This window comes from Artemia sp. Qi Xiang Cuo, chromosome 5 (genome assembly GCF_049724085.1).
Source record: "Artemia sp. Qi Xiang Cuo chromosome 5, ASM4972408v1, whole genome shotgun sequence".
In the NCBI taxonomy this organism is placed as follows: Eukaryota; Metazoa; Arthropoda; class Branchiopoda; order Anostraca; family Artemiidae; genus Artemia; species Artemia sp. Qi Xiang Cuo.
The window spans coordinates 75031325-75056850 of record NC_142798.1 but is presented as its reverse complement, the minus strand read 5'-3'; the positions used below and the strand labels follow the sequence as shown (position 1 = coordinate 75056850).

General features: G+C 36.9%; 1 protein-coding gene across 1 annotated transcript in view; it reads left to right on the top strand.

Annotated features, from left to right (window-relative positions):
• Positions 1-379: 379 nt before the first annotated feature.
• The window catches only part of LOC148952516 (vesicular glutamate transporter 1-like), a 71924-nt gene continuing 46777 nt past the window's right edge, over positions 380-25526 (top strand). Inside the window, exons 1-4 of the mRNA XM_089089218.1 lie at positions 380-569; positions 729-1008; positions 5196-5310; positions 14146-14320. Of these exons, the coding sequence (XP_088945344.1) occupies positions 380-569; positions 729-1008; positions 5196-5310; positions 14146-14320 (760 nt within the window). The remainder of the gene's footprint in view (positions 570-728; positions 1009-5195; positions 5311-14145; positions 14321-25526) is intronic.

The window sequence follows — 25526 nt, the reverse complement described above, 5'->3', positions numbered from 1 at the left end:
GAATTCAACAAGTTTTGAAGGTCTTAAAACAGTTGATAACGTTGCATATTATACATACTAAAAAGCATGCCTGGCTCACGGCCTTGAGTTCAACGATAAACAGTGGTTCAACGCCCTAGAAGAATCGGCACTGTCCAAAATGCTTACTGTAATGCGAATACTCTGCGCACAGATTCTTGTTTTTGGTAATCCTGCAGATCCAAAAGCTCTTTGGGGAAGATTCAAAAATCAGTTGGCAGAAGATTTCATTTTGCATGCAAGACGAAATAATTTATATAAAGAACTAGCAGTAAAGCGTGCTTATCGTATTATTGCATCGAATTTAAATATGATGGCATTAGAAGGCTGAAATTTTAGTTTTTGGGAGGAACGATACGGTATGGACAACACTGAGACCTATGAAAATGACCAAAGCTTGGAATTTCCAAATACTAGTGAGTCAACCTCTACTGGAGATAGTATGTATCGGCTTCTGCAAGGAAAACAGCTTGAAATTGTTGACAATATTTTACTGGCTGTCAATGATCCTAATTATTTTGGGAAAAAATATTTTTTCATAGATGGACCAGGTGATACCGGCAAAACATTTGTTGTGAGACCTTGTATCACATTCTATGTGAACAAAATTACAAAGTACAATGTATGACATATACAGGAATAGCAGCAACTGTATTGCCATTTGGTATACAGCTTACAAGACCTCAGTTTGAAAGTTCCACTTTTCTTAGATTCTGTTTCCTGTATAAAACCTGGTTCAAGCAGAGGCTTAGAATTAGCTCAAGTAGATGTTTTCCTACTTGACGAAGCACCCATGCTTTCCAAGTATGGCTTACAAAATATGGATCAGTTCTTGCAGTCCATTGCAAATCCAAACCTACTATTTGGTTTAAAAATTTTTGTTGCTGGAGGTGATTTCCGACAGTGTTTACCAGTTCAAAGCCGAAGCAACCGCAGTGAAAAACTCGATTTATCAATCAAAAGAGTAATCTTTGGAAGAATTTCAAACATGTTTTCTTTTAGAAAAATATGTGGGTCGATCCTGAACAGGATGTATTTTTAAGGCACATCCTCGAACTGGGAAATGGAAATCTTCCTAGAAATGAACTTAATGACATTGAATTACCGGAAGATATAATTTCCTGTGACAATTTAATTGAGGAAGTATTTGGAGAATGTTTCTCTAAACAAAGTTTTGATTTAATGAAGGATTGAGTTATTTTAGCTTCAATCAACAAAGAAGTTAGTAAAATAAATCTGAAGATTGTCGATCGCCTTCCAGGAGAATACAAATCGTAAAAAAGTTATGATTATTTAAAAGATAAAGAAAAAGGAGAAATTGAATTTACTCCAGAATTTCTCAATTCAATTGACACAGCATATTTACCACCACATGACTTAAAAATAAAGAAGAATACGATAGTTATGCTTTTGCGTAACTTAGATATTTCAGAGGGGATTTGTAATGGAACCCGTCTTATTGTTACTGAATTATGTAACAACATAATTAAGGCAAGTACAATTACTGGGGACAAATCAGGAAAAGAAGTCCACATATCCAGATTTACAGTGGACTCTAGTAAAGGTCAACTTGGATGTACTGTTTAACGACATATATTTCCAATTCGATCCGTATTTGTCATGACTATACATAAGTCGCAAGGGAAAGCTTTTGAATTTGTTGGCGCCAGCCTTAATACTCCAGTTTTTAACCATGGAATGTTATACGTTGCATTTTCTCGTTCGAAAACACAACGTAGCTTAAAAGTTCTGCTACCACCTGAAAATGAACGAAGAACATATAACGAAGTGTAGAAGGAAGCCCTGACAGCTACCAACGAAATGTCTTGCTGTTAGAGTGATATTTCTTTTTTGATCACCAATGCCTACCATACCTTTGTTAAAAAAAACAAAGGTTTGGCTATATGTATTTAATAATGACGAAAGACAAGCAGTGCTAGAATAAACCAAATAAATTGGAAGTCATAGCAACGGTGATTTGGTTTTTGATTTAGACAAGAATCACGTCATTAGTACCTACAGTACCTTCGAAAATCAAAAACCTGGACTAGATAAATTGTTGCGAGAAAAAGAAGTTTTGTCCCTCCACCTGAGCAATCAAAGGCAGCGCAATAGCGCTGCCTAAGTAAAGAACGATGTTGGCACAATGTATTATTTTTTTTTGGTCTTAGACCAGGTCACTTCGTATCGAAGGAGTTGCCTTAGAAGCTTTAAAAAAGGCTCATTCGATTGAAAGTTGGAGTGGATTGTGCCCTTTTTAACAGTCGAAAGTGATTGGAAGGCAACTAACACCCCTTCAATGCTCACCACTTCCCCAAACACATCCAATTAAAATTTTGAGATAGCCATTTTGTTCAGCGTAGTTGATTTCCAGACAGAAATTATGTTTTTGAGGAGGACACTCCCTCACAGCCCTCGGGGCAAGGGTTGTAAGATATGCACTGGGTGCATATAAGGTTAAAGGGCAACTAGTGCTCTTTTTAATAGTAGAAAGTGATTGGAAGGCGACTAACACCCGTTCCACGTCCACCATTTTCCCAACCATATCCAACCAAAATTTTAGGATATCCATTTTGTTCAACGGAGTTGAAAGTTCTGGAAATTATATCTTTGAGGAGGACACTCCCCCTAAAGTCTTTAGGGCAAGGGTTATAAGTTATTCCCTAGGGGGGGGCATATAAGGTTTTTATTGAAAGTTTTGTCACAGAAACTTGAAAAAGGGCTCATTCGATTGGAAATTCAAAGGGCTGGTGCCCTTTTTAATAGTCGAAAGTGATTTGAGGGCAAGTAACCCCCTCGCACGCCCATCTTTTCCCCAGCCAAATCCAATCAAAATCTTTAGATAGCCATTTTGTTCAACGTAGTTGAAAGCTTTCGAAATTAGCTTTTTAAGGATAACAGCCCCCCCCCCTTCCACAGCCCTCAGGGCAAAGGTTGTAAGTTATGCCCTGAGGGCATTTAAGGTTTTTATAGAAAACGATGTTGTAGAAACTTCAAAAATGGCTCATTCAATTGGAAATTGAAAGGGCTAGTGCCGTTTTTAATTGTTGAAAGTGATTGAAGGGCATCTAACCCCCCTCCCATGCTTACCATTTTCTCCAACACATCCAGTTAAAATTTTGAGATAGCTATTCTGTTCAACGTAGTTGAAAATTCTGGAAATTAGGTCTTTGAGGAGATAACCCCCTCAGAGCCCTCAGGACAAGGGTTGTAAGTTATGCCCTGGGGACATACAAGGTTTTTATAGAAAGTTTTGTCGTAGAAACTTCAAAAAGGGCTCATTTGATTAAAAATTTAAAGGGCTAGTGCCCCTTTTAATAGTTGAAAGTGAATGGAGAGCAACTAACCCCCCTCTCACTCTCACCATGTTCCCAAATACATTCAATCATAGTTTTGAGATAGCCATTTTGTTCAACGTAGTTGAAAGTCCAGAAATTATATCTGAGGATGACAAACCCCCAGCCCCTAGGGCAAAGGTTGTAAGTTATGCCCAGGGGGCATATACGGTTTTTTATAGATAGCGTTGTCGAAGAAACTTAAAAAGGGGCTCATTCAATTTGAAATTGAGAGGGCTAGTGCTATTTTTAATAGTCAAAAGTAATCGGAGGGTAACTAACCCCCCTCTCACGCCCACAATTTCCCCAAACACACCACATCAAAATTTTTAGATAGCCATTTTGTTCAACATAGTTGAAAGTTCTGGAAATTAGAACTGGAATCGGAGGACGAATACCCCCTCCCCCTCACGCCCATCATTTTCCCCAAACACTTCCGATTAAAACTTTGATATAGCCACTCTGTTGAAGGTTGTTGAAGGTCCGGAAGTGGTGTCTTTGAGTATGACGAACCCCCACAACTTTCAGTGCTAAGGTTGTAAGTTATGCCCTGGGGGCATAAAGGTATAAGAAGCATTGTCGTAAAAAGTTCAAAAAGAGCTAATTTTTTTGGAAATTGAGAGGCCTATTGTAAAAAATTCTGAGAGGCCTAATGAAAAAATTCTTTTAAATGTGTTCACTTTTATAACTTTAATAAATCAAAAATTAATTAAGATTTTAAGGAATAAATGTCAGCATATGTATATTAAATTGAGAATGCACATTTTTTTCAGTAAATTCATCTGAATTTTTTCAGTAGAGTACAAATTATATTCTGGCTTTTAGAAATCATTGGGGTATTGAACCCTACTCATATTAATTTCTGCTCGTGTTGAGTTTGACTCTGTTATCTATTTTAATTTCTGTTCGTTTTGGGTTTCATTTATTTATTGATACTGATTTGTGGTAGTTGTATGCTTGGTAGATTGTTTGATTCTATTTTCGTTCATTTTTGGTTTGATGGAGTGTTTTACTTTTTGTTGAAAAACTTATTTTGTGGAAAAAGTTTTTTTTTAATTAATTGAAAGAAACAAAGGCTCGGCCATATGTCGTCCATAATGACAAAACACAATCCGAGGCAAAAGAAGAAGTTTTTGTCCCACCACCTGGACAATTAAAGGAAACAAAGGTTCGACGATATGTCTTTCATAATGACAATAGACAAGGCGAGTCAAAAGTTTAAGGTCCAATAAAAAAAAATATAATTTTACAAAGGAACTGCTTCTAATTTAAGGTCCATTTGGACGTCATGACATCAAGAAAAGGCTCAAAATGTCGTCTAGAAGACAAGCGACAGATAAAAGCCAGTTTACACAAGCAAAAATCCAGTTTTTAGTTGCTGCATTATTTAAATAAACTGGGCACCGAACTTCTTTGTCTGATTTGTAATTCGTCAAGTTGATTATCTCCACTTTAACACTGCTTAATTTAGGCACATTGAATTTCTCGATTAACTCTAGACTACCCCTGGGATTAGGCCTACAAGTCACTTAGATTGGCTTAAGCTCTTTCATGATATATTTTTATATAGTTTTGTCTACAGAAGTAGAAATTATTATTTTAGATCTGGTTCATTTTTTGTCGTTTATGAACCCCATCTTGTATGTTGTGTCAAACTTAACCTATGGTACAAAATGCATTATAATTGATATTTGTCTATTTTCTTGTCCAAGTTTAGAACTCATTTTACTTTTCCATACTTTTAAATTTTAACATTATTTATAAGTAAATAATGTATTTTAACATTATTTATAAGTAGCTACCTAAGAGTTTTGCTTGTAAATAAAACTTTGCTTACTTTAGAGTTTTTGGTTCAGCAATTGCTATGTCAGCATTTCTAAATTTATGGATCCCTGGTGCTGCAAAACTCAGCTCTAATGGTGTGATACTGGTCAGAATAATGCAAGGAATCATTGAAGTAAGTATTTTGTAAATACTTTTTCATATTCACACTAAGCTTAGTAAAGGTCCACTTGACCTCTTAAACCAGGGAAATCTGACTTGACTTATACATCCTGCCAAGCGGTGCAGAGATCTGCTTCCTCTATTGACTTCGGTCAATCACAAATGCTTACACTTCGCTAAGTTTGAAGTAACAAATCGTGAGGAACTCCAGATAAGCCATAAGACCATGGCTCCTTTGGCTGACCTCGGACTGGCTTTCAGCCGGCTGCGAGTATAAGTCATAAATGATCTTAACCGCTAGGTGAAGAGACTTTCACAACAGGCTCCCAACTCACTGCAGACTTTGTTCGGATATTTGGATCGAAATTGAGATTGTCCAGTGAGCTTATATAAGTTCTATTCACTTACGAAGTTGAACCATAGCAGACCTTTAATCCTCCTGTGGTTATTTGACTGGGATGTATTGATGGCCTTGGGAGTTTTGGCTTTAACTTGCCACGTTTTAGTTGTGCAGAGCATTACGGAGCCAACACGACCGTTGAAATTACGTAGTTTTAATACAAGAAATATCTATTTTCACATAATATAACCATCGAAAATTGAACATCGATATTCGGTTCTTCTTTTTTTCTCTCTCTCTTTTTTTTGTAATTGACAGTGAATGTAAACGATAAATCAATTAAAACGATAATTTTCTAAGCACACATAACCGAATTTTATATTTTATCTTAAGCGAGTCTCTTCATCTTAATTTCCATACAAACATATTTTCCTATTCCTTATTTACATAGAATCGACCCATACCGGATTAAGCTTAAATGCATCATTCATTTACTTTCTTCAAAAAGTTTTTAAAACATTGTTTGTTTATATTTATCTAGAATTGATTGAAATCTTCTTTTTTGCTTTTTTACTGAATTTTTTCGCTTTTTTACATTTTTGGCTTATATTTTTGTCTAGAATTGATTGAAATCCTGTTTTTTCTTTTCTTTTGATGAATTCTTTCGCCTTTTTCTTTTTATAGTTCTCTTTTTCTCTCTCTCGAAGTAAGTGTTGAAATTAATTATTTGTCTTTCCTCTCTTTTAAAGGGAATAATATTTTTGTTGTAACTTAAATGCATAATGAGTAAAACTTATCTTCTTTCAAAGGTCTTGAAGAACAGATTATCTTATTTTTTTTTTGGAGGGTGGGGGAGGTATAACTTGGATATCCTTTGAAATAAAAAAAAATTCCTAATGCATAAATGCCTTTTTTCTTCCATATTTTGTATATAGCTCAAGTTTTCTCTCTTTTTTTCTTTATTTACATGGCTATATTTACTCTTTAGATACAAGATATCTTATAGAGGATTCGTCAGTATACAAATATTTGTCATCAATGAATATGTCATATGTTTGTAATCGATATTGAATGTTCTTATCGTTTTTTTCGAATTATGTAATTACTTTTAAGAAAAGAAAGTCTAATGAAGAGACCGTTCTTAAATTGAGACCAAAGACATAAACAATGTGAACCATCTAATAACAATAAATAATTCCTCCGTGAAGCGAATGAAATTCTTTGCCTATTATCTTAAGCTCATAGTCCAGTATAGCAACCAGTAAGGCAATATTTTCAAGCACTATTAAATTTCCCAAATTCTTTTCTTTGTTAGCAGATCCCTTCCTCCCGCAATGATAAACAGCTAGAAATCTTAGAAGGGATCTGGAATCACTGAAGCGGGAACATTATTTTCCCAAGTAAACAAGTCATCAGGGAGAAGTTGACTGGGTGCCAAGGTGCCAGGAAAAAGGGATAACTCCCTTGGGCGTTGTAGATAAATAGTTTTACTTGGGATATCAATTGTTATTGCCGTTTGATGACATTTTAATTGAGCTGAACAAAAATATTTATTTGATATTTTTCTAACAGGCTTGGATACAAAGTTACGAAAACTTCAAAAGCAATATAATAATAATAGTGATTTGTTTGTACCGTCTACGCATACTTGAATGAATAGAGAGGAGCATAGGTAAAATAAAAAAAAAAAATAAAAAAAAAGAAAACGGCGATAGCAACCCTCATAATAAATAACTCCATTTTACTAAAGCTATGGCTAAAACTCAACTAATTCATCAAGACAATCGTTTCAGAAAGATATCTATCCTATTATTTTAAAATCGTCTCACGATCCAATCATATATCAGCTAATCCATTTACCTAATTCTATCGAATGTCCCATATTTTTGGACAAGCTCCCTTGGGATAGGTCCCTTAGGTTTTGTAGATAGATAGTTGTATTATAAACTGTTATTGTCGACTAATACTGTTTTAATTATGCTGAGCAAAAATTGTTAGTTTGTATTTCAGAAGGGGGGTCAAAAGGAGTATCTGTAATATCTCAGAAACAGCTATGGATGTTAAGTTTTAACTTTTAGGGAATGTTGAGTGGGATACTGAACTAAATCAAAAGCAACTTTGTACAGCCATATTTTCAAAAGTTGTATGTATAATATTGCAGGGACAGCTATTATCATTAAATCGAAGCTTTCAAGGAGTTTTGAGTGAAGTTTTGAACTAAATCAAAAGACAATATATGCATCACGGTTGTCAAAAGAATGTATCTGCCATATCTCAGGAACTGCTCAGGGTGTTAAGAGGAAGGTCACAGCGAATATTGAGGAAGATTTTAAACTAAATCAAAAGACACTAGCTGCATCTTGGCTGTCAAAAGGGCATATATGGAAACAATCAAGGGACTTGAGTTGAATCTTTCGGGGAATGTTGAGGAACATGTTGAACTAAATCAAAATATTGTACCTGCATCCATGGTTGTCAAAAAGGTATATCAAAAATATCCAGGGAATGGGAAAAGTTATTAGACTAAAATTGTCAGGGAATATTGAAAGGGATTTTGAAGTAACGGAAAAGACACTAGGCTGTACATCCAGGTTGTCACAAGGATTTATCTACAATCTTTCAGGTGTGGCTAAGAGTATAAATTATATTATAATTAAATTATATTTTTTATGCTGATATACTTACATTTTAGACTTTGAAGAAACCTCAATAAAAGTTTCAGAACCAAGGGAGCCTCAGAGGAAACATATCTAGTTGCATGGATTGTTCGTGGGGTTTTTTATTTTTATTTTCTAAACAAGAAAACAGAAAGACCAAAAAAAATTATTGCTTTAAATCCATTTATTTAAATAATGCTCCCCTTCCCCATACAAATTCTATGTTAAAGCTATTAATAAACTGTGTCGTAAAATTGTGTCCGAAATACGAATAGAAATCCACAATCTTAATTTTTAAGCAGAAAAACCAATAAAAACTTTACAGAAATTTTTTTTATCAACCATTAAAAAAAATAGAGAAAATAATGTCAATTAAAACGAACTGAAATTAATTTTAGAAGAAAATTTTTTCCAAGATAGAACTTTTTCAGAGAAAAGGAAAGAGCTATATTAAACCAAAGATAAACAGAAATAACACCAAATAATAATTCAAACTCAAAATGAGCAGAAATCGCTGTCAATAAATAAACGAGACCCCAAACGAAAGGTTATAATGAGTAACCCGGTCAAACCTAAAATGAATAGAAATTACAATGAACAGGAGTATGTGCGATTTGGAGTATATATCGTACTTTACCAACTCCAACCTTGATTTTCAGGCTTCATAAGCACTCCACCTCCTCATTCTATTGAGAAGTAAAATACTATGAGAAGATCCATCTAAGAGAAGAAATATTTTACTAATCAAAGAAGGAAATAGTTTGTTATTGTGTTTTTGTACTTTTTGGGTAGCAATCTAGATTGGAAAAACCAGGCACTAACGGAAGGGGGCCGGGATGTCTATATTTTCTGTATATTCACCATCCCCGTCAAGATTATCTGAGAGTTACAATTTAATAACCCTTAACTATTCCTGAGATATTGGCGACATTTTTTTGTACAACCTGGATGCATATAGCGTCTTTTGAATCAGTTTAAAATCCTCTTTAGTAGTCCCTAAAAGTTTCAGCTATTTACTCGTAGCCGTTCCTGAGATCAATGTAGATACACCCAGATGCCCCCTTCTTACTGGGTACACTTAGGGTCTTGCAATGCCCCTCAATATCCTCAGAAAGTTTCAACATAACACCCTTAGAAGTTTGTTTTAGGTACTCCATATACGCCCTTTTGAACACCTAGATCCAAAGAGTCTTTTGATGTTTTATTTTATTCCAGAACACCTTCATATAGAAGGAGTTGTCATAGAGCCTTCAGAGGGAGCTCATTAAATTGAAATTGAAAGTTATATTATCCTTTTTAAGACCCATGCCCTTTTTGGCTGCCCAATCATTAAACAAATCCGTTTAAAATTTTAGACACGACTTTTGTTAAAAAAAAGACAGAAGGTTATGTAATATATCTCCAGCGATGACATGACCCCAAACAGCACCTAGGGTAAGGGATGTAACTTATGCAAGCTGTTCATTGTTTACGCATAGAATTTGTCTTTTAGACAAATTCTAAAGAGGGGCATGTTTAATTGTGGATGTCCAAAAAGACTTAGGGTATCAAGAGAAGACTTTCAAGAAAATGGTGAAGGGGATTTCAAACTATATCAAAACAATATTTAATCTAATTGCCAAAATTTAAACAAATTTAGTTGCCCTAAGATGCATTACCTCCGTCTTTATTTATCATTTATCAGGCCGCTATTAGAATATGTATGTCCGGTCTGGCATTCGCATCTTTCAAGCGAGCTTAGTGACAAAATTGAGTCGGTCCAAAAGCATTCGACCAGGATCATCTTCAAAGAGAGTAAAATTCCATACTCCTTCCTCCTTAAATCCGCACGTATTACCACGTTAAAAGAAAGGAGAGGCAAACTTGTTTTCGTTTTGCTAATCCGCAGTATCTAATCCTCTTATTGAGGACATCTTTCCCGATTTACATGACCCCATTAGACCCCGACTCCCCCGCTCAGCATCAGTAGAGGGGGAGGTTCTACTCCGATCACGCACCCCTGCTGCCACCTATAACTTTTTTTTACATAGTTTATGTCTGGTTATGTGTGTTGGTCGATTTATTTGATGTTTTATGGATTTTGTCAGTGAGAATTATCCATAAATGTGACAAAATTCCTGTTTTTTCAAATTCTCACTGACAAAAACCATAAAACATACATAACCATCCATGAAAAACATCAAATAAATCAAACAACACTCATAACCATCCATGAAAACAGACATAAATGTGAGAAAATTCCTGATTTTCCAAGTGACAAAATTCCTGTTTTTCCATTCTCACTGACAACGAACAGACATAAAACACGAACATAAATTGCTGTTGACATCCATAAATGTGAGAAAGTTCCTGTTTTTCCATTCTCACTGACAAAAACCATAAAAACAGACATAAATGTGAGAAAGTTTCTGTTTTTTCATTCTCAGTGACAAAAACCATAAATCATCCATAACCATCCATGAAAACAGACATAAATGTGACAAAGTTCCTGTTTTTCAAATTCTCACTGACAAAATCCATAAAACATCAAATAAATCGACCAACACACATAACCAGACATAAACTATGTAAAAAAAGTTATAGGTGGCAGCAGGGGTGCGTGATCGGAGTAGAACCTCCCCTTCTACTAGCATCCTTGGCAATTCCAACGTTTTCATCGAACCATACCGTTACTAAGAGGTTCTGGAAAAGTTTTGTCCCCTTTATTATGAAGCGCCTAAATAATTCCTGAAGTATGTCCTGCACCAAAATTAACTCCTCCGTCCCTTATTTTAGCTGTTGGTGTATGCTCACAAAAGTCGTGCGTCATTTTTTCCTCTCTTTTTATCTTTGGTCACTTTTATTTTGCCCTTTTGTGATATTTATTTATGCTATATTTCATTTTTGACCTTTAATTTTAAATCCTTTGACGTTTAATTGTAATCCTTTCGTTAATTGTAAATATTTCTTTTTGACAATTAATTTGGCTTGATTTTAGGTTTTTTTTTTTACTTTTAGGTATTTGACTTTGAATACGAATTCGGCAACGTTTTTCTTCTTACCTGTAATTTTGTTTTACCCCCCCCCCCACCATTTCTTCTTCTATTTTTCTTTTTCTATTTTTGCCATTATTCGCACAAAGTTCGTTTTAGTTCTTGGACTTGGATTTTTTTTTTTTTTTTTTTTTTTTACGCAAAATTTTTCTTGACCATTTTTAATCTTGATCGGTGTTTCTTTTCTTGCTGTATTATCTGTTTCTTTGTTTTGCTTTTTCTGTTTCTCATTTTTATGCTTGATTGGTGTTTCTTTTCTTGCTGTATTATTTGTTTCTTCATTTTGCTTTGTCTATTTCTTTTTGACATATGAAGAGAATTCGCCTTTGTTAGAGCTTGTGAAAGCCTTTGGATAATAAATATTATCTTATCTTTATCTTATCGCAATAAGGGTCTGCTGATTGTCAGGACGGTGTATCAACAATATCTAAGGAACGACCAAGGGTATGAAGTTGAAACTTTCAGAGTATGCTGAGAAGGATGTTCAAAAGTGATTGAAGTGATTGATCCCCTTTAAATATTAAACAAGATTTTGAGATAGTATTTCAATGTTTAGGGGGGGGGGGATCTAAAAAGAGTAAGGGGGCGTATTGCCTCCAGACACGTTTCAAAATCCTTCTCAATATGCCCTGAAAGTTTTAACTAAATGTCTTCAGTCATTCCTGAGATATTGCCGACACACCCGTTTGAAAATCAGCAGGTATTCAGTTTTTTGTTTAGTTTTGTTTTTGTTTAACATCCCATCAACATTTCCTGACAGTATCGCCTTGATGGCCAATGCCTTTTTGGAGACCTAGGATCAAACGTTTTCCCCTTTTCTAAGAAAAAAAAACCCTACATGTAACAATGGACAACTTGCATAACTTACAGCCCTTGTTCCGGGGGCTGTTGTGGGTCATGCCATTCCCAGAGGCATATTTTTTTTAGCGTTTAGACTATTTTGAACCAAGTGGCTATCTAAAATTTTAATCAGATGTGTTTGGGGAGAAAGGACATCTAAATAGGGCAGTAGATGGGGGCTAGTTTACCTCCGATCACTTTTGACTCTTGAAAAATATACTGATTAGCCTCTAGCTTGATACCTATAGAAGCTTGATACCATATCAAGATCTATTTCATCAAGATCTATTATTTAGAAGATTTATTATTGGGGACGTGTTTCATCCTGATTGGGTCCAAAATGGTTGAAGGTGTTAAGGTGAAAGTTCAGGTGATATTGAACTAAATCAAAAGACGCTATATGCATCCATGTTATCAAGAAACCGTACCAGAGATATCTTAGAAACGGCTAAGGGTATCAACTTGAAACTTTTAGGGCTACTACTACGACTACTACTACCACTACTACTAGTAGTAGTAGTACTACTACTACTACTACTATTGCTACTACTGCGGTGACTTCTTGTGACTTCAACTACTTGTTGCCGTATATATTTTGACTTTGACTACCACAACTTGTGATTACAACTGCTACTTCAAAAACTTTCAGCTGTGATTGCAATCACTCGCGACAACAATTGATTGCAACTTCAACGACTTGGGATTGTCTCTACTTGTGAATCTGACTACGGGTACTAAAAACTTTAAATTTAAGTACTTGTGTCTGCGACTACTTGCGACTATGACTACATGTGACTGCTAATATTTGCGACTGTGACTGCTAACATGTGACTGCTAATAATTTATCCAGGTTGTCAAATGGGCTTCTCTGCAATATCTCTGGAACGGATAAGGTTATTGAGATCAAAATACAAGGGAAAATTGATGGGACATTGAACTTAATCAAAAGACTCTCTCTGCATCTAGGTGTTCAAAAAGGTGTGTCGATAGTATTTCAAGAACTACTGAGGGTATTAAGTTGAATCTTTTTTATTATGTTGAGTGGGGTGTTGCAATAAATTAACAAACTCTAATTGCACCCAGATTGTAAGAAGGGCGCATCTGGGCGTATCTATGTCGATCACAGGAACGGCTACGAGTAATAAGCTGGATATTTCAGGGATTACTAAGGGGGATGTTACACTAAATCATAAGACTATTTAATACCCTTATGGTATCCATTTATTGAAAATATGGATATTCACAGAGTCTTTCACAGAGTTTAAATTTGATACTCTTAGCCTCCCTGAGTAATTGCAGAAATGTCCTTTTGATAACCTGGATGCACATTGTGTCTTTTGGTTTAGTTGAACATCCTCCTAAAGATGCCCTTAAAGTTTCACCTTAATACCCTGGGCATTTCCAAACTCAAAGAATGAAACATACCCCCTTTCCCAATAACAAAACCAACCTTGGACAACTTGCATAAATTACAGCTCCTGCCTAAGGTCTTTGGGTTGTCACGATGTCCCGAAGAACATTTATTAGAAATTTGAGCTATTTTGAACAAAATATCCATCTCAAAATTTCTATCGGAAGTTTTTTGAGGCTAAGGGGAAACTTAGTAGCAAAAAGGACATGGGGGGACTGCCTACTCTCCAATCACTTTGGAATCTAAAAAAGAGCAATTTAAGTTCAGTTTCCAATCGAATGAGCCCCTCCGAAGTTTTTACGACTTCTTTTACGAACTTCTTCCATATGAAGTGGTAGGATATAAAAGAAAATGAAAGAATAATGCATTTAATTCATTTTGCGATTTGCTGTGGCAGCGCTATTATTGTTCATACTATAAAAAAGGTGGTGTACTAATTTTAAGAAAAAAAAATCCAAATTTTTACTGCGGGTTATTAGACTTATTGTCCTGTATTATTATTATTATTAAAGCATGTTTTGAGTTGATTCCCTTTCACTGTTATTTTATGCATCTGAACTCTTTTTAGGGAGTAACCTACCCCGCATGCCATGGTATTTGGCGGTGGTGGGCACCACCCCTTGAGCGATCTAGACTGGCAACACTTGCCTTCTGCGGCTCATATGCCGGTGCTGTAGTTGGAATGCCACTTGGCGGCTGGCTTACGGGTTTACTTGGATGGCAGGCACCATTTTACTTTTATGGTAAAGTATTTTCAAATTTAACCATTTTTATTTCTTCTCTTAGAACTTAGAAAAAAACTAGATTGGTTAGTAAAAAAAAGAAAGTTTTTTCTTTTAAAAAAAAGAAAGTAACACCGTGGGCTGAACTGTCACTTTTTGCCACCAAGGTAGTTCACATTTCTCAGTTCAATGACCTTTTCTGTTTTGCTATCTCTGTTATTGCAATTAATTGAAATCACTTTTGGCTCTTCACAGCTTTTTTTTTTTGCCTTGAATTTATTTGGTTCTGCAAGTCTTTTTTTTTTAATCTAAATTTAAGGGAAAAAGATATCTGAAATAAATCCAGGAATATAAGAATCCAGGTTTTGCCTTGCTATTTATAAGTTCATAAACAAGGTAGTGTATGAAAAGGCAGTGTTTTGGCAGACCTTTGTTCCATCACAAAGGTTTTGTGATGGAAAGGCAGTGTGGTCCTCATTGCTATTAAGTTCGACACCTTTTAGTAGTAGTTGTACTACAATGGTTTTTAATTGATAGGTACCGAGGAAAATATTGAAATATGTGGGGTAGAAAATCTGCATAATCTTTAAGCTGATAAAACTGAAGGAATTCTAACCTCCATCATGTTACAACCTTGTGCGTAGACAAAGATTAATTAACAATCCTCCTTTACACGCCCTGAAAGATTTGACTTAATTCCCTTATTGTTTCCTGGCATATGGCAGATATACCCTTCTGACACAACCTTGGAGTTGTCAGATATATACTTAGCCGTTTCTAAGATATCGTAGGTATTCAATTTGGACAAATTGGACGCATATTATGTATTATGATTTAGTTTAACATTCCCAAAGATATATCCTGAAGTTGTAGCAAATAATATGGATTTTCCCGGGCTACTGCACTGGCACCCTTTTGACGATCTGGATGCGCAAAGTCTACATTTACTTAGTTCTGTAGCCCAATCAACTTCCCCAGAAAGTTGTAACTTAATACCCTCTTCCGCTCTTGAGATATTGCATCTTTGGCATTTTGACAATCTGGATGCCCTTAAACTCTTTTTGATTTAGTTCAATAGTAGTAGAAGCAGTAGTAACAGTAATAGTATTTGTAGTATTTGTAGTAGTTGTAGTAGTAGTGGTATTAGCAATAGTAAAAGTAGTAGAAATAGTAGCAGTAGTACTAATAGTAATATTAGTAATGGTAGTACCTGTCACAAGTAATCACAGATGCAGTTACAATTAGTCAAAGTTATATGTAGTACAAGACACTGCTCCAATTATTTACAGTAGCAGTCACAATTTTTCCTTTAATTAATCAAAAAAACTTTTTGCACAAAATAAGTTTTTCAAAACAAAGTAAAGAACTCCATTAAACCAAAAATGAACCAAAATAGATTCACATAATCAACCAAGCATGCAACTACCGCAAAGCAGTATCAATTAATTAGTGAAACCTAAGACAAACAGAAATTAAAATAAGTCAAACTCAACACAAGTAAAATTAATCGAAGTAGAGTTCTAAATCGTATGCTTTCTAAAAAGCCAGAATACAATTTGTACTTTACTGGAAAAAAGTCAAATGAATTTACTCAAAAAATATGCATTGTCAGTTTAATATACATATGCTGATATTTAGTGTATGGTTGCTGCCCTCTGATCACTTTGACTCTTAAAATAAGCACTAGAGCTTCTGATTACCAATCCATTGAGCCATCTTTGAAGTTTATATGACCGCACTTTCTATAAAAACCCTATATGTCCTCAGTGCACAACTTACAACCCTTGCCCTGAGAGCTGGGGGGATTTGTTATCCTCAAAGAGATAATTTCCAGACCTTGCTGATAGGCCTAACAAAATGGCTATGTCTAAACTTTGATTGAAAGTGTTTGGGGAAATGACAGGCGTGGAGGGAGACATTTGCCCTCTGATCACTTTCGACTGATAAAAAAGGCACTGGTCCTTTCAATTTAACATCGAAGGAGCCCTTTTTGAAGCTTCTACGACAAAACTTTCTATAAAACCGTTATATGCCCCAAGGGCATAATTTACGACCCTTGTCATGAGGGCTATGGGGGGAGAGTTGTCATCCACAAAGACATAATTTCCAGACCTTTCAACTACGTTGAACAAAATTACCATATCAAAATGTAATCCGAAATATTTAGGGAAATGATGGGCGTTGGGGGGGGGGAGATTCTCCCTCTGATTACTTTCGAATGTTCCCCCAGGCTATAACTTACAAACCTTTCCCTGACGGGTGTGGGAAGGGGAGGGGGGTTGATCATCCTCAAATACATAATATCCAGAACTTTCAACTACGTTGAAAAAGATGGCTATCTCAAAATATTGAATAGATGTGCTTGGGGAAATGGTGAGCGTGAGAGGGGTTAGTTGCCCTCCAATCAGTTTCGACTAGCCTATTAAACAGGGCACTAGCCCTTTTAATTTCCAATTGGATGATCCTTTTTTGAAGTTTATACGGCAACATTTTCTATGGAAAACCTTACATGCCCCCAGGGCACAGCTTACAACCTTAGCCCTGAGGGCTCTGGGGGAGTGTCATCCTCAAAGACTTAATTTCCAGAGCTTTTATCTACGTTGAACAAGATGGCTATCTCAAAATTTTGATTGGATATGTTTGGGGAAATGGTGAGCTTAAGAGGGGGGCTAGTTGCCCTCCAATCACTTTCGACTATTAAAGAGGGCACTAGCCCTTTCAGTTTCCAATCTAATAAGCCCTTTTTGAAGTTTCTATGAAAATGCTTTCTATAATAACCATATATGCCCCCAGGACATAGCTTAAAATTCTTCCCCTGAGGATCGATGAGAGTTTTTCATTCTTAATATCATAATTTCCTGAACATCCATCTATGTTGAACTAAATGGTTATCTCAAAATTTTAGTTGAATGTGCTCGGGGAAATAGTGGGCGTGAGAGGGGGATTAGGTGCTCTCCATTCATTTTCGACTATTAAAAAGGGCACTTTCAAGCCCTTTCAATTTCCAATCAAATGAGCCCTTTTTCAAGTTTCTACGACAACACTTTCTATAAAAACCTCATATGCCCCCAGGGTATAACTTAAAACCCTTGCTTTGAGGGCTCTGAGGGGGGTTGATATCCTAAAAGAACTTATTTTCAGAACTTTTAACTACGTTTAACAAAGTGAATATCTCAAAATTTTGATTGGATATGTTTTGGGAAATGGTGGGCGTGAGAGGGGGGTTAGATGCCCTCCAATTACTTCCAACTATTAAAAAGGGCACTAGCCCTCTAATTTTCAATTGAATGAGCCCTTTTTTGAAGTTTTACGAAAACGCTTTCTATAAAAACCTCATATGCCCCCAGGGCATAACTTGCAATCCTTGCTCTGCGGGCTGTGGGGGGTTGTCATCTTTAAAGACATGGTTTCCAGAACTTTCAACTACGTTGAAAAAATGGCTATCTCAAAATTTTGATTGTATGTGTTTGGGAAAATGGTGGGCGTGAGAGAGGGGTTAGTTGCCCTCCAATTACGTTCGACTATTAAAAAATCATTAACCATTTCAATTTCCAATGGAATGAGCCCTTTTGAAGTTTTTACTACAACGTTTTCTATAAAATCCTTATATGGCTCCAGGGCATAACTTATAACCCTTGCCCTGTGGGTTGTGGGGGGGGGGGGACGTGGTTGGCATCCTCAAAGACCTAATTTTCAGAGCTTTCAACTACGTTGAACAAAATGGCTATCTCAAAATTTTGATCGGATGTGTTGGGGGAAAAGGTGGGCGTGAGAGGAGGATTGGCTCTGAGGGCTGTGGGGGAGTGTCCTCCTCAAAAACATAATTTCTATCTGAAAATCAACTACGATGAACAAAATGGTTATGTCGAAATTTTGATTGGACGTGTTTCGGGAAATGGTGGGCATGTAAGGGGTGTTAGGTGCCTTCCAATCACTTTCGACTATTAAAAAGGGCACTAGTCAGTCCAATTTGCAATCGAATGAACCCTTTTTGAAGTTTCTATGACAACTCCTTCGAAACGAAGTGCCCTGGGCTAACCCTCCCCCCCCCCCCAAAAAAATAATAGATTGTGCCAACATCGGTCTTAACTTAGGCAGCTCGATTGCGCTGCCTATGATACCCTTTGCCATTTGAACTATGTTGCAGATACCCTTTTAACATCTATATTTATTTGAACATCCCTCCCAACATGTCCTGAGAGTTTAAATTAATACCTTTATCCGTTCCTAAGATATCGCAAATACGCCCTTATGACAAACTTGAATGGACATAGTGTCTTTTATTTAGTCGAATATCCCCAATCATATGTATTGAAAGTTCCAATGTAACATCTTAGCTGTTCCTGGGATATTGCACATAATACGATTTTTTTTTCGACAATTTGGACACACATATTACCGTTTGGTTTATTTTGACATCTTCCTCAATTTCTACAAAAACTTAAACTTAATACCCTATTATGTTCTTGAGACATTATTATCCATACCATTTTGATAACCTAAATACACTAAGCCGTTTTTATTATTTCAGCAGTAGTAGGAGTAGCCCTGAAAGTTTCAACTTTATATCCTCAGCCATTCTTGAGACGTTGCTGAGGCGCTCTTATGACAACAAGCTTGCGCATTATGCCTTTTAATTTTGTTTTTTACCAACATAAACTTTTCTTAAAAATTTTCACTCTAAATCCTATTCCATTCCTAAAATATCCCGCCAGTGCCATTTTTACAGCTTTAAAATTCACTTACATATTTGATTAAATTTTATATTTGTATTTACCACGAAAGCTTCACCTTAATGTTCTAATCCGTTCTTGGAATATTTCTGACACACCCCTTTGACAACCTGCATGTATATAGTGCATCTCGATTTAATTCAAAACTGCCCTCGCCATTCTGTATAGGTTTTATTTTAATGCCCTTAGCATTGGCAATAGTAGTAGTCGTAGTAGCAGCAGTAGTAGGAGGAGCAATGGGAGGGATAGAAGTAATGGCAGTAGTGCTAGTAGTAGCACAATTATTACTCATATACTACCTTTTTGGTTAGCTAAAGATCCCCTCAACATGCCCTGACAATTTGAACTAATAGTTGTTTCTGAGATATTGCTGATACACCCTTTTGATAACCTGCATGTACATAGTGTGTTTTGATTTAGTCCAGAAATCCCTGAAAGTTTCATCTTAATACCAATAGCCTTGGTGTAGTAGTACTAGTGGCAGCAGCAGCGGCACTTCTAGTAGTAGTAGTATTCACAGAGTAGGGGAGACCGGTCCACTATGTGCACGGCCCACGGTCGGCCAAAGCTAATAATCTCAATTTAAAAACAGATGAAGACTTTTGGTAGATTGCAAAAGCTCCGCCAGATGGGAGCGTATGTTTTTAAAATGGCTGCCCTTGATTAACAATTATACCAAATATATCAGATTGGATCGTGCTTTATGGTGATTAAATCCTGAATTTGGTTCAAGATTTGTCTGAAGCTCTACGCCTAACTATAAATACTTGATAGGACATAAACTCAAGTTGCATTCTCTGATTAACTGCCTGTCTTTTGGCATCTTCGAAGACGCGCCATCTTCACCGGTCTGGTGCTAACATTTTTTCATCCCACGAGATGGCGAATTCCCACGTTCGGCCACAATGTCTGGGGCAGGTTCAGCATGCCAAACCAAGGCGTCCGAACGTGGGCCATGCTTATAAAAGCTGAGTAAACAGCATATTTTGAGAATATCATATCAGTTTTTTTGTCTTAGTCGAAAAAGAAGTCAGTCAGTCCCTCTGCAAGTTCCATGGGTGTCCCTAGAGGAACACTGCAAGACTACTTGAAAAAAGTTGAGCAGCTGAATATTCCTCCACAAAGCCTGGACCTGAGTTTCTTTACACCCGGTTATAACACAAGACAAATATTTACTGAGGAGTAAGTAAAAGGACTAGAAACTTACCTGAATACGATAGCTGATATGTATTTCGGCTGTACTCCGCTGAAAGTGCGTAAACTTGCATACAACTATGCCATTACTAAGGGTATAAAACTGCCAGACAACTCGAAATGCGAAGCTATTGGAGGTGGAGGCATTGCAGGCAAGGATTGGTATCGTGTTTTATGGCTCACCATAAGACTCTATCAGTAAGAACGCCAGAAGATACAAGCCTAGGATGGGCGACTTCTTTCAACCTTCACACTGTAGGATCTTTCTTTGACAACCTGGAGCGGGTCCTAAATAAAAACAAGTTCAGACCACAAGACATCTGGAATGTAGACGAGTCGGGTTTGACAACCGTCCACAAGCCTGGTAAAATCATTGCACGGCGAGGGCAGAAGCAAGTAGGGAAAGTCACGTCAGCGGAAAGAGGCCAGTTGACCACGATGTGTGCTGGTGTTAATGCCATTGGGAACACAGTCCCTCCTCTGCTTATTTTCCACAGGAAACAATGGCCGGAAATTTTACTCAAGGGGGCTCTACAGGGAGCCATTATGGCCGGCTCAGAAAATGCTTCTGGCTGGATGACTGCCTCCCTTTTTCTGCTTTACTTGCAGCATTTTATCAATCATGTCAAACCCTTCAAACAGTCTCCCGTATTTCTGGTGCTAGATAACCACATCAGCCGATACACCACTGAATTGCTTGATCTGGCTAAAAATAATGGCGTTGTACTTTTAACTGTCCCTCCCCATACTACTCACAAACTACAGCCATGAGACAGGACAGTCATGGGGCCACTCAAGACCTACTACAACCGGAAAGCTGCAAGTTTAATGACTCCACATAAATTTAAAATTATATCAATGTATAACATTGCCGAACTGCTGAGGAAAGCATGTCCGAAGGCTTTCACTCCTGAGAATATCATCAGTGGATTCAGAGCAAGTGGGATCTGCGTCACAAACAGAGATGTCTTAAAGGATTATGAGTTCCTCTCGTCCTATGTCTCAGATAGACTACCAACAACATCTATTGAAGCACCCACCGATGAAGTATCTATGCCCAGCGCAAGTCCTGTGGGACATTTAGACTTTTATTTTAACATAGACAAAAGGTCAGCAAATGATTCGTTTAAAGAGATCGTCGATACGAACCCCTTCCCGAAAGGCTCCCTGCGAAAAATTATCGGGAAAAACAATATGAAGAAGTCAGAAGATCTCACCGACACCCCTGTGAAAGAACGAATTACTGCCGAGATAAACGCTGCGTCTGCCAAGAAGGCCCTAGTCCTGGAAATGAAGAAGTCAGAGAAGTGAAAAGGCTAAAAAACGAAAAGCTTGTTTCTCTCAACAAGAATCGCAATGAGAGTGACGATTCTGACATAGGTGAACCTGAATACAACAACTCTTCAGACTCCAGTATGAGCATTGAAGACGAGCCCCCTGCCAGTAGCTTCCAATTTGACACTGAGAACGTCAAGGTTGACGATTACATTCTGGTTGGGCTGAAGAGCAAAAAAGGGAATCCCGTTCACTATATTGCCATTATCAAAGACGTAGTAACTGAAGAACTTGAGGTCCAATTTCTGAAGAAGAATGGAGTAAGAGACTTTTCGCTAACTGACGAGACAGCTGGTGTCTTTAAGACGGAAGTTGAAATGAAACTGGCACCGCCGACAGTTGCAGGTGGAACGCCAAGATTAGTGAAGCGGCTCACTTTTGGTTTTGATCTATCAATTTACAATTTGAAATGAATATTCTGTCAGTTTTTTTAACCTTACTGAAGCTGATTCTCTAGCTTTTTATACTGATCATACTCTTTTATACTTTTGTAGCCGTAAAATAAGTTTTAACGTTTTCCTGGGCACTTTTCTGTTTGTCTTATCAGGTGGCCGAACGTAGGCCAAAGACGGCCGAACCAGTACCGGGGTGGCCCAGGTTCGGCACTTTTGGCCCCTAGGAAAGAGTAGCTTCCAGCTAGAACAGTGGGGGAGTATTCCTAATTGTTTTTTGGGGGGATGATACCCACTGAGTTAACTTTGCTTTGGCATACTCAGCAACTTCCTATCGGTTAAAATAATGCCTGGAGAATTGAAAAAGTCAAAACCTGCCGATCGTGGGCCCGTATCCTCTACAATTTTATTAGTTCAACATCTCCCTCGACAGGCTGTGACAGTTTAAACATAATGCTCTACGCCGTTCCTGAGATATTGCTGATACGTCCTTTTGCCGGTCTGCCTACCTCTCCTGGGATATAGCTCTTAAACCCTTTGGATAACTTGCATCCGCATAGCGTACTTCAATTTAAAGAAAAATTCCCTGAAGGTTTCCCCTGTAAGCCCAAAGCTTCAGTAATCGTAGTATTAGCGGTAGCAGTTGTAATAGTAATAGTAGTAGTAACAGTTGCAGTAGTATCAGTTGTTGTAGTAGTAGTAACAGTAGTAGTAGCAGTAGTATAAATACAGTGCCTTTCGGTCTGTCCTAAATCTCCCTTAACATACCCTAAATGTTTCAACTTGATGCTCTAAGCCGTTCATGAGGTATTGTCGATATACCCTTTTGAAAATCTAGAGGCACACTATGTGTTTTGACTTATTCCAGCATCCCCTCAAAACTCTTTGAAATTCTCAATTTTTTACTCTTATTTTTAGTAACAGAAGTAGTAGCAGTAGTAACAGAAGCAGCGATAGTAGAAGTAGTAGTAGTAGTAGTAGTAGTAGTAGTAGTATTAGTAGTAGTAGCAATTAAATTAGCAGCAGTAGCATGCACATAGTACTCTTTGGTTAGTTCAACATCGCCCTAAATATTCCATGAGAGTTTTACCTTAGATTCAGTATCAAGTAGCAGTCGTATTAGTAGTAGTAATAGCATTTGTAGCAATACCAGTAGTAGGCCGCACATAGCGCCTTTTGGTTTTTCAAACATCCCCTTCAATATGCCTTGAAAGTTTCAACTAAATGCCCTAAGCAGTTCCTGTGACATTGCTGATATGTACTTTTGAAAACATGCATGCCCATATTAGGTTTTTATTTAGTTTATCATCCCCTCAACATTCCCTCTAAGTTTCAACCTAATACTCCAAGCCGTTTCTAAGATATTGCTGATACGCCCTTTTGATAACCTGCATGAATATAATTTAGTTTAGTTTAGTTCAACTTCCCCCTCCATATTCTCTAAGACTTTCACCTTGATACCCTTAGCCTTAGTAGCAGTAGCAAGTAGTAGAAGTAACAGTAGTAGTAGTGGTAGTAGTAGTAGTAATAGTAGTAGTAGTAGTGGTAATAGCAGTAGTAATAACAGTTGTAGCAGTAGCACTAGCAGTATGCACATATTCTATTTTTGGCAAGTTGAACATCCCGCTCATCATGCTATGAATTTTTAACTTTATACCGTAAGCGGTCCTTAAGATATTGCTGATACACTTTTTAGACAACGTGTATGCACATAGTATGTCAGTATTCTGTTCAACGTCTTCCTCGATGCTTCCTCAAAATTTTCACCTTATTACAAAATGCACCTGAAGATGCATTTTGTAATATTGGCCCTGATCATGGTCTTTTGCAGTTTTTTTCTTAGTAGAAATTAATTGCTAGTGTTTGCTGATGTTCTTTTTTATTTTATTTTTTTACTTTTTTATTACTATGCTTATACTTCACTTGTACTACTTGTTCTCTTGTAGTTGTGGGTAATAAACGATTGAATTGAATTACCCTTAGCCTCAGCAGTAGCCACAAAGGAAGTAGTATTTGTTTCAGTAGTAGAAGTAAAAGTAGTAGTAGTGGTAATATTAATAGTAGTAGCGGTAGCAGTAGCATGCGAAAAATTGCCTTTGCGTGAACTGATCCTCCTTCCTGAAGGTTTAAACTTAATAACCTAAACACTTCCTGAGATATGCCCTTTTTACAACTTGCATGCACATAATGTGTTTTTTTTTTAGTTCAACACTCCCCTTAAAATTCCCTGAAAACTTCACCTTAGTCTTTTTTGACACCAAGGGTCAAATATGCCAGCTTTCCCCAAAAAAATACTATATATAAACGACGAGTGAATTCCAGCCTTTTGGCCAAGGGCTGTTGGAAGTTGAGTTGCCATCCCAGAGGCAGAGTTATTTTTCAACTATGCTGAACAAAGTGGTTATCTTAATATATATTTGATGACTTTGGGGAATATGGGGAATTGGGGGATAGCTTGCCCTCTCATAATTGTTTGCTCACTTTCCAATTGAATGAGCCTTATCCAAAGTTTCTACAACAATACCTTCCATTCAAAGTGCCTCGGTGAGAAGAAAAAAAGAAATATAATTTATAGGGCCCACTTCACTCTTTACTTCAGCAGTGCTGTCTCTCGTAAGCTATCCAATTAGTGTGTCGGAAGATTTTCAGCGGAAAAATCAGAGGAAAGACCCTCAGTTGTTTGACAAATCATGCTATGCTTACCAAACCACGTATAGAATGTGTCACCTTCTAATGAAACCAACTGACTGTATGCAATAGTCTATCCGCAATGGCAACTATTTGCTTACCTCCAACCTTCAGGTAAGAACAAAGAAAAGAGTTTTTTCTCACTTTTGATGATGGGACGTCAACTGGTTTATTCTGTAACAGCACTTTGGAGAAATACTGTCATCAGCTACCCGTAGTTTAACTTCATGTAATTGGCCAGGTATTATGGACACTTTCTAATTATATCGAGTACAAAATATTGGGTGCCATTTTAGAGGGTGCCATAGAATGTGTCACCTTCTAATGAAACCAACTGACTGTATGCAATAGTCTATCCGCAATGGCAACTATTTGCTTACCTCCAACCTTCAGGTAAGAACAAAGAAAAGAGTTTTTTCTCACTTTTGATGATGGGACGTCAACTGGTTTATTCTGTAACAGCACTTTGGAGAAATACTGTCATCAGCTACCCGTAGTTTAACTTCATGTAATTGGCCAGGTATTATGGACACTTTCTAATTATATCGAGTACAAAATATTGGGTGCCATTTTAGAGAATGTAAGAAGGATAGTGTCTTCCTAGGTTAAAAAATCAATCGGAGGCAAATCAGAAATGCAAGAGCCTCCTTTAAATGCTTCAAAATTTTTACACCCTATAGTTGCCCTCAGCTTAGATTTCCCGCTTTATATAAGATTAGACTGGGAAGTTACAGATTTCAGTAAGACTCTATTGGCCTCCAAAAACACCCGGAGTTCTTAAATGTTCACCTACCATGCATGAATGAGTAAATTCTGTGCACTCACTTAACTTTACTACTGAAAGAATTTTGTAGTCAAATGAAGTTTTAAATGGTTTTTCATAGT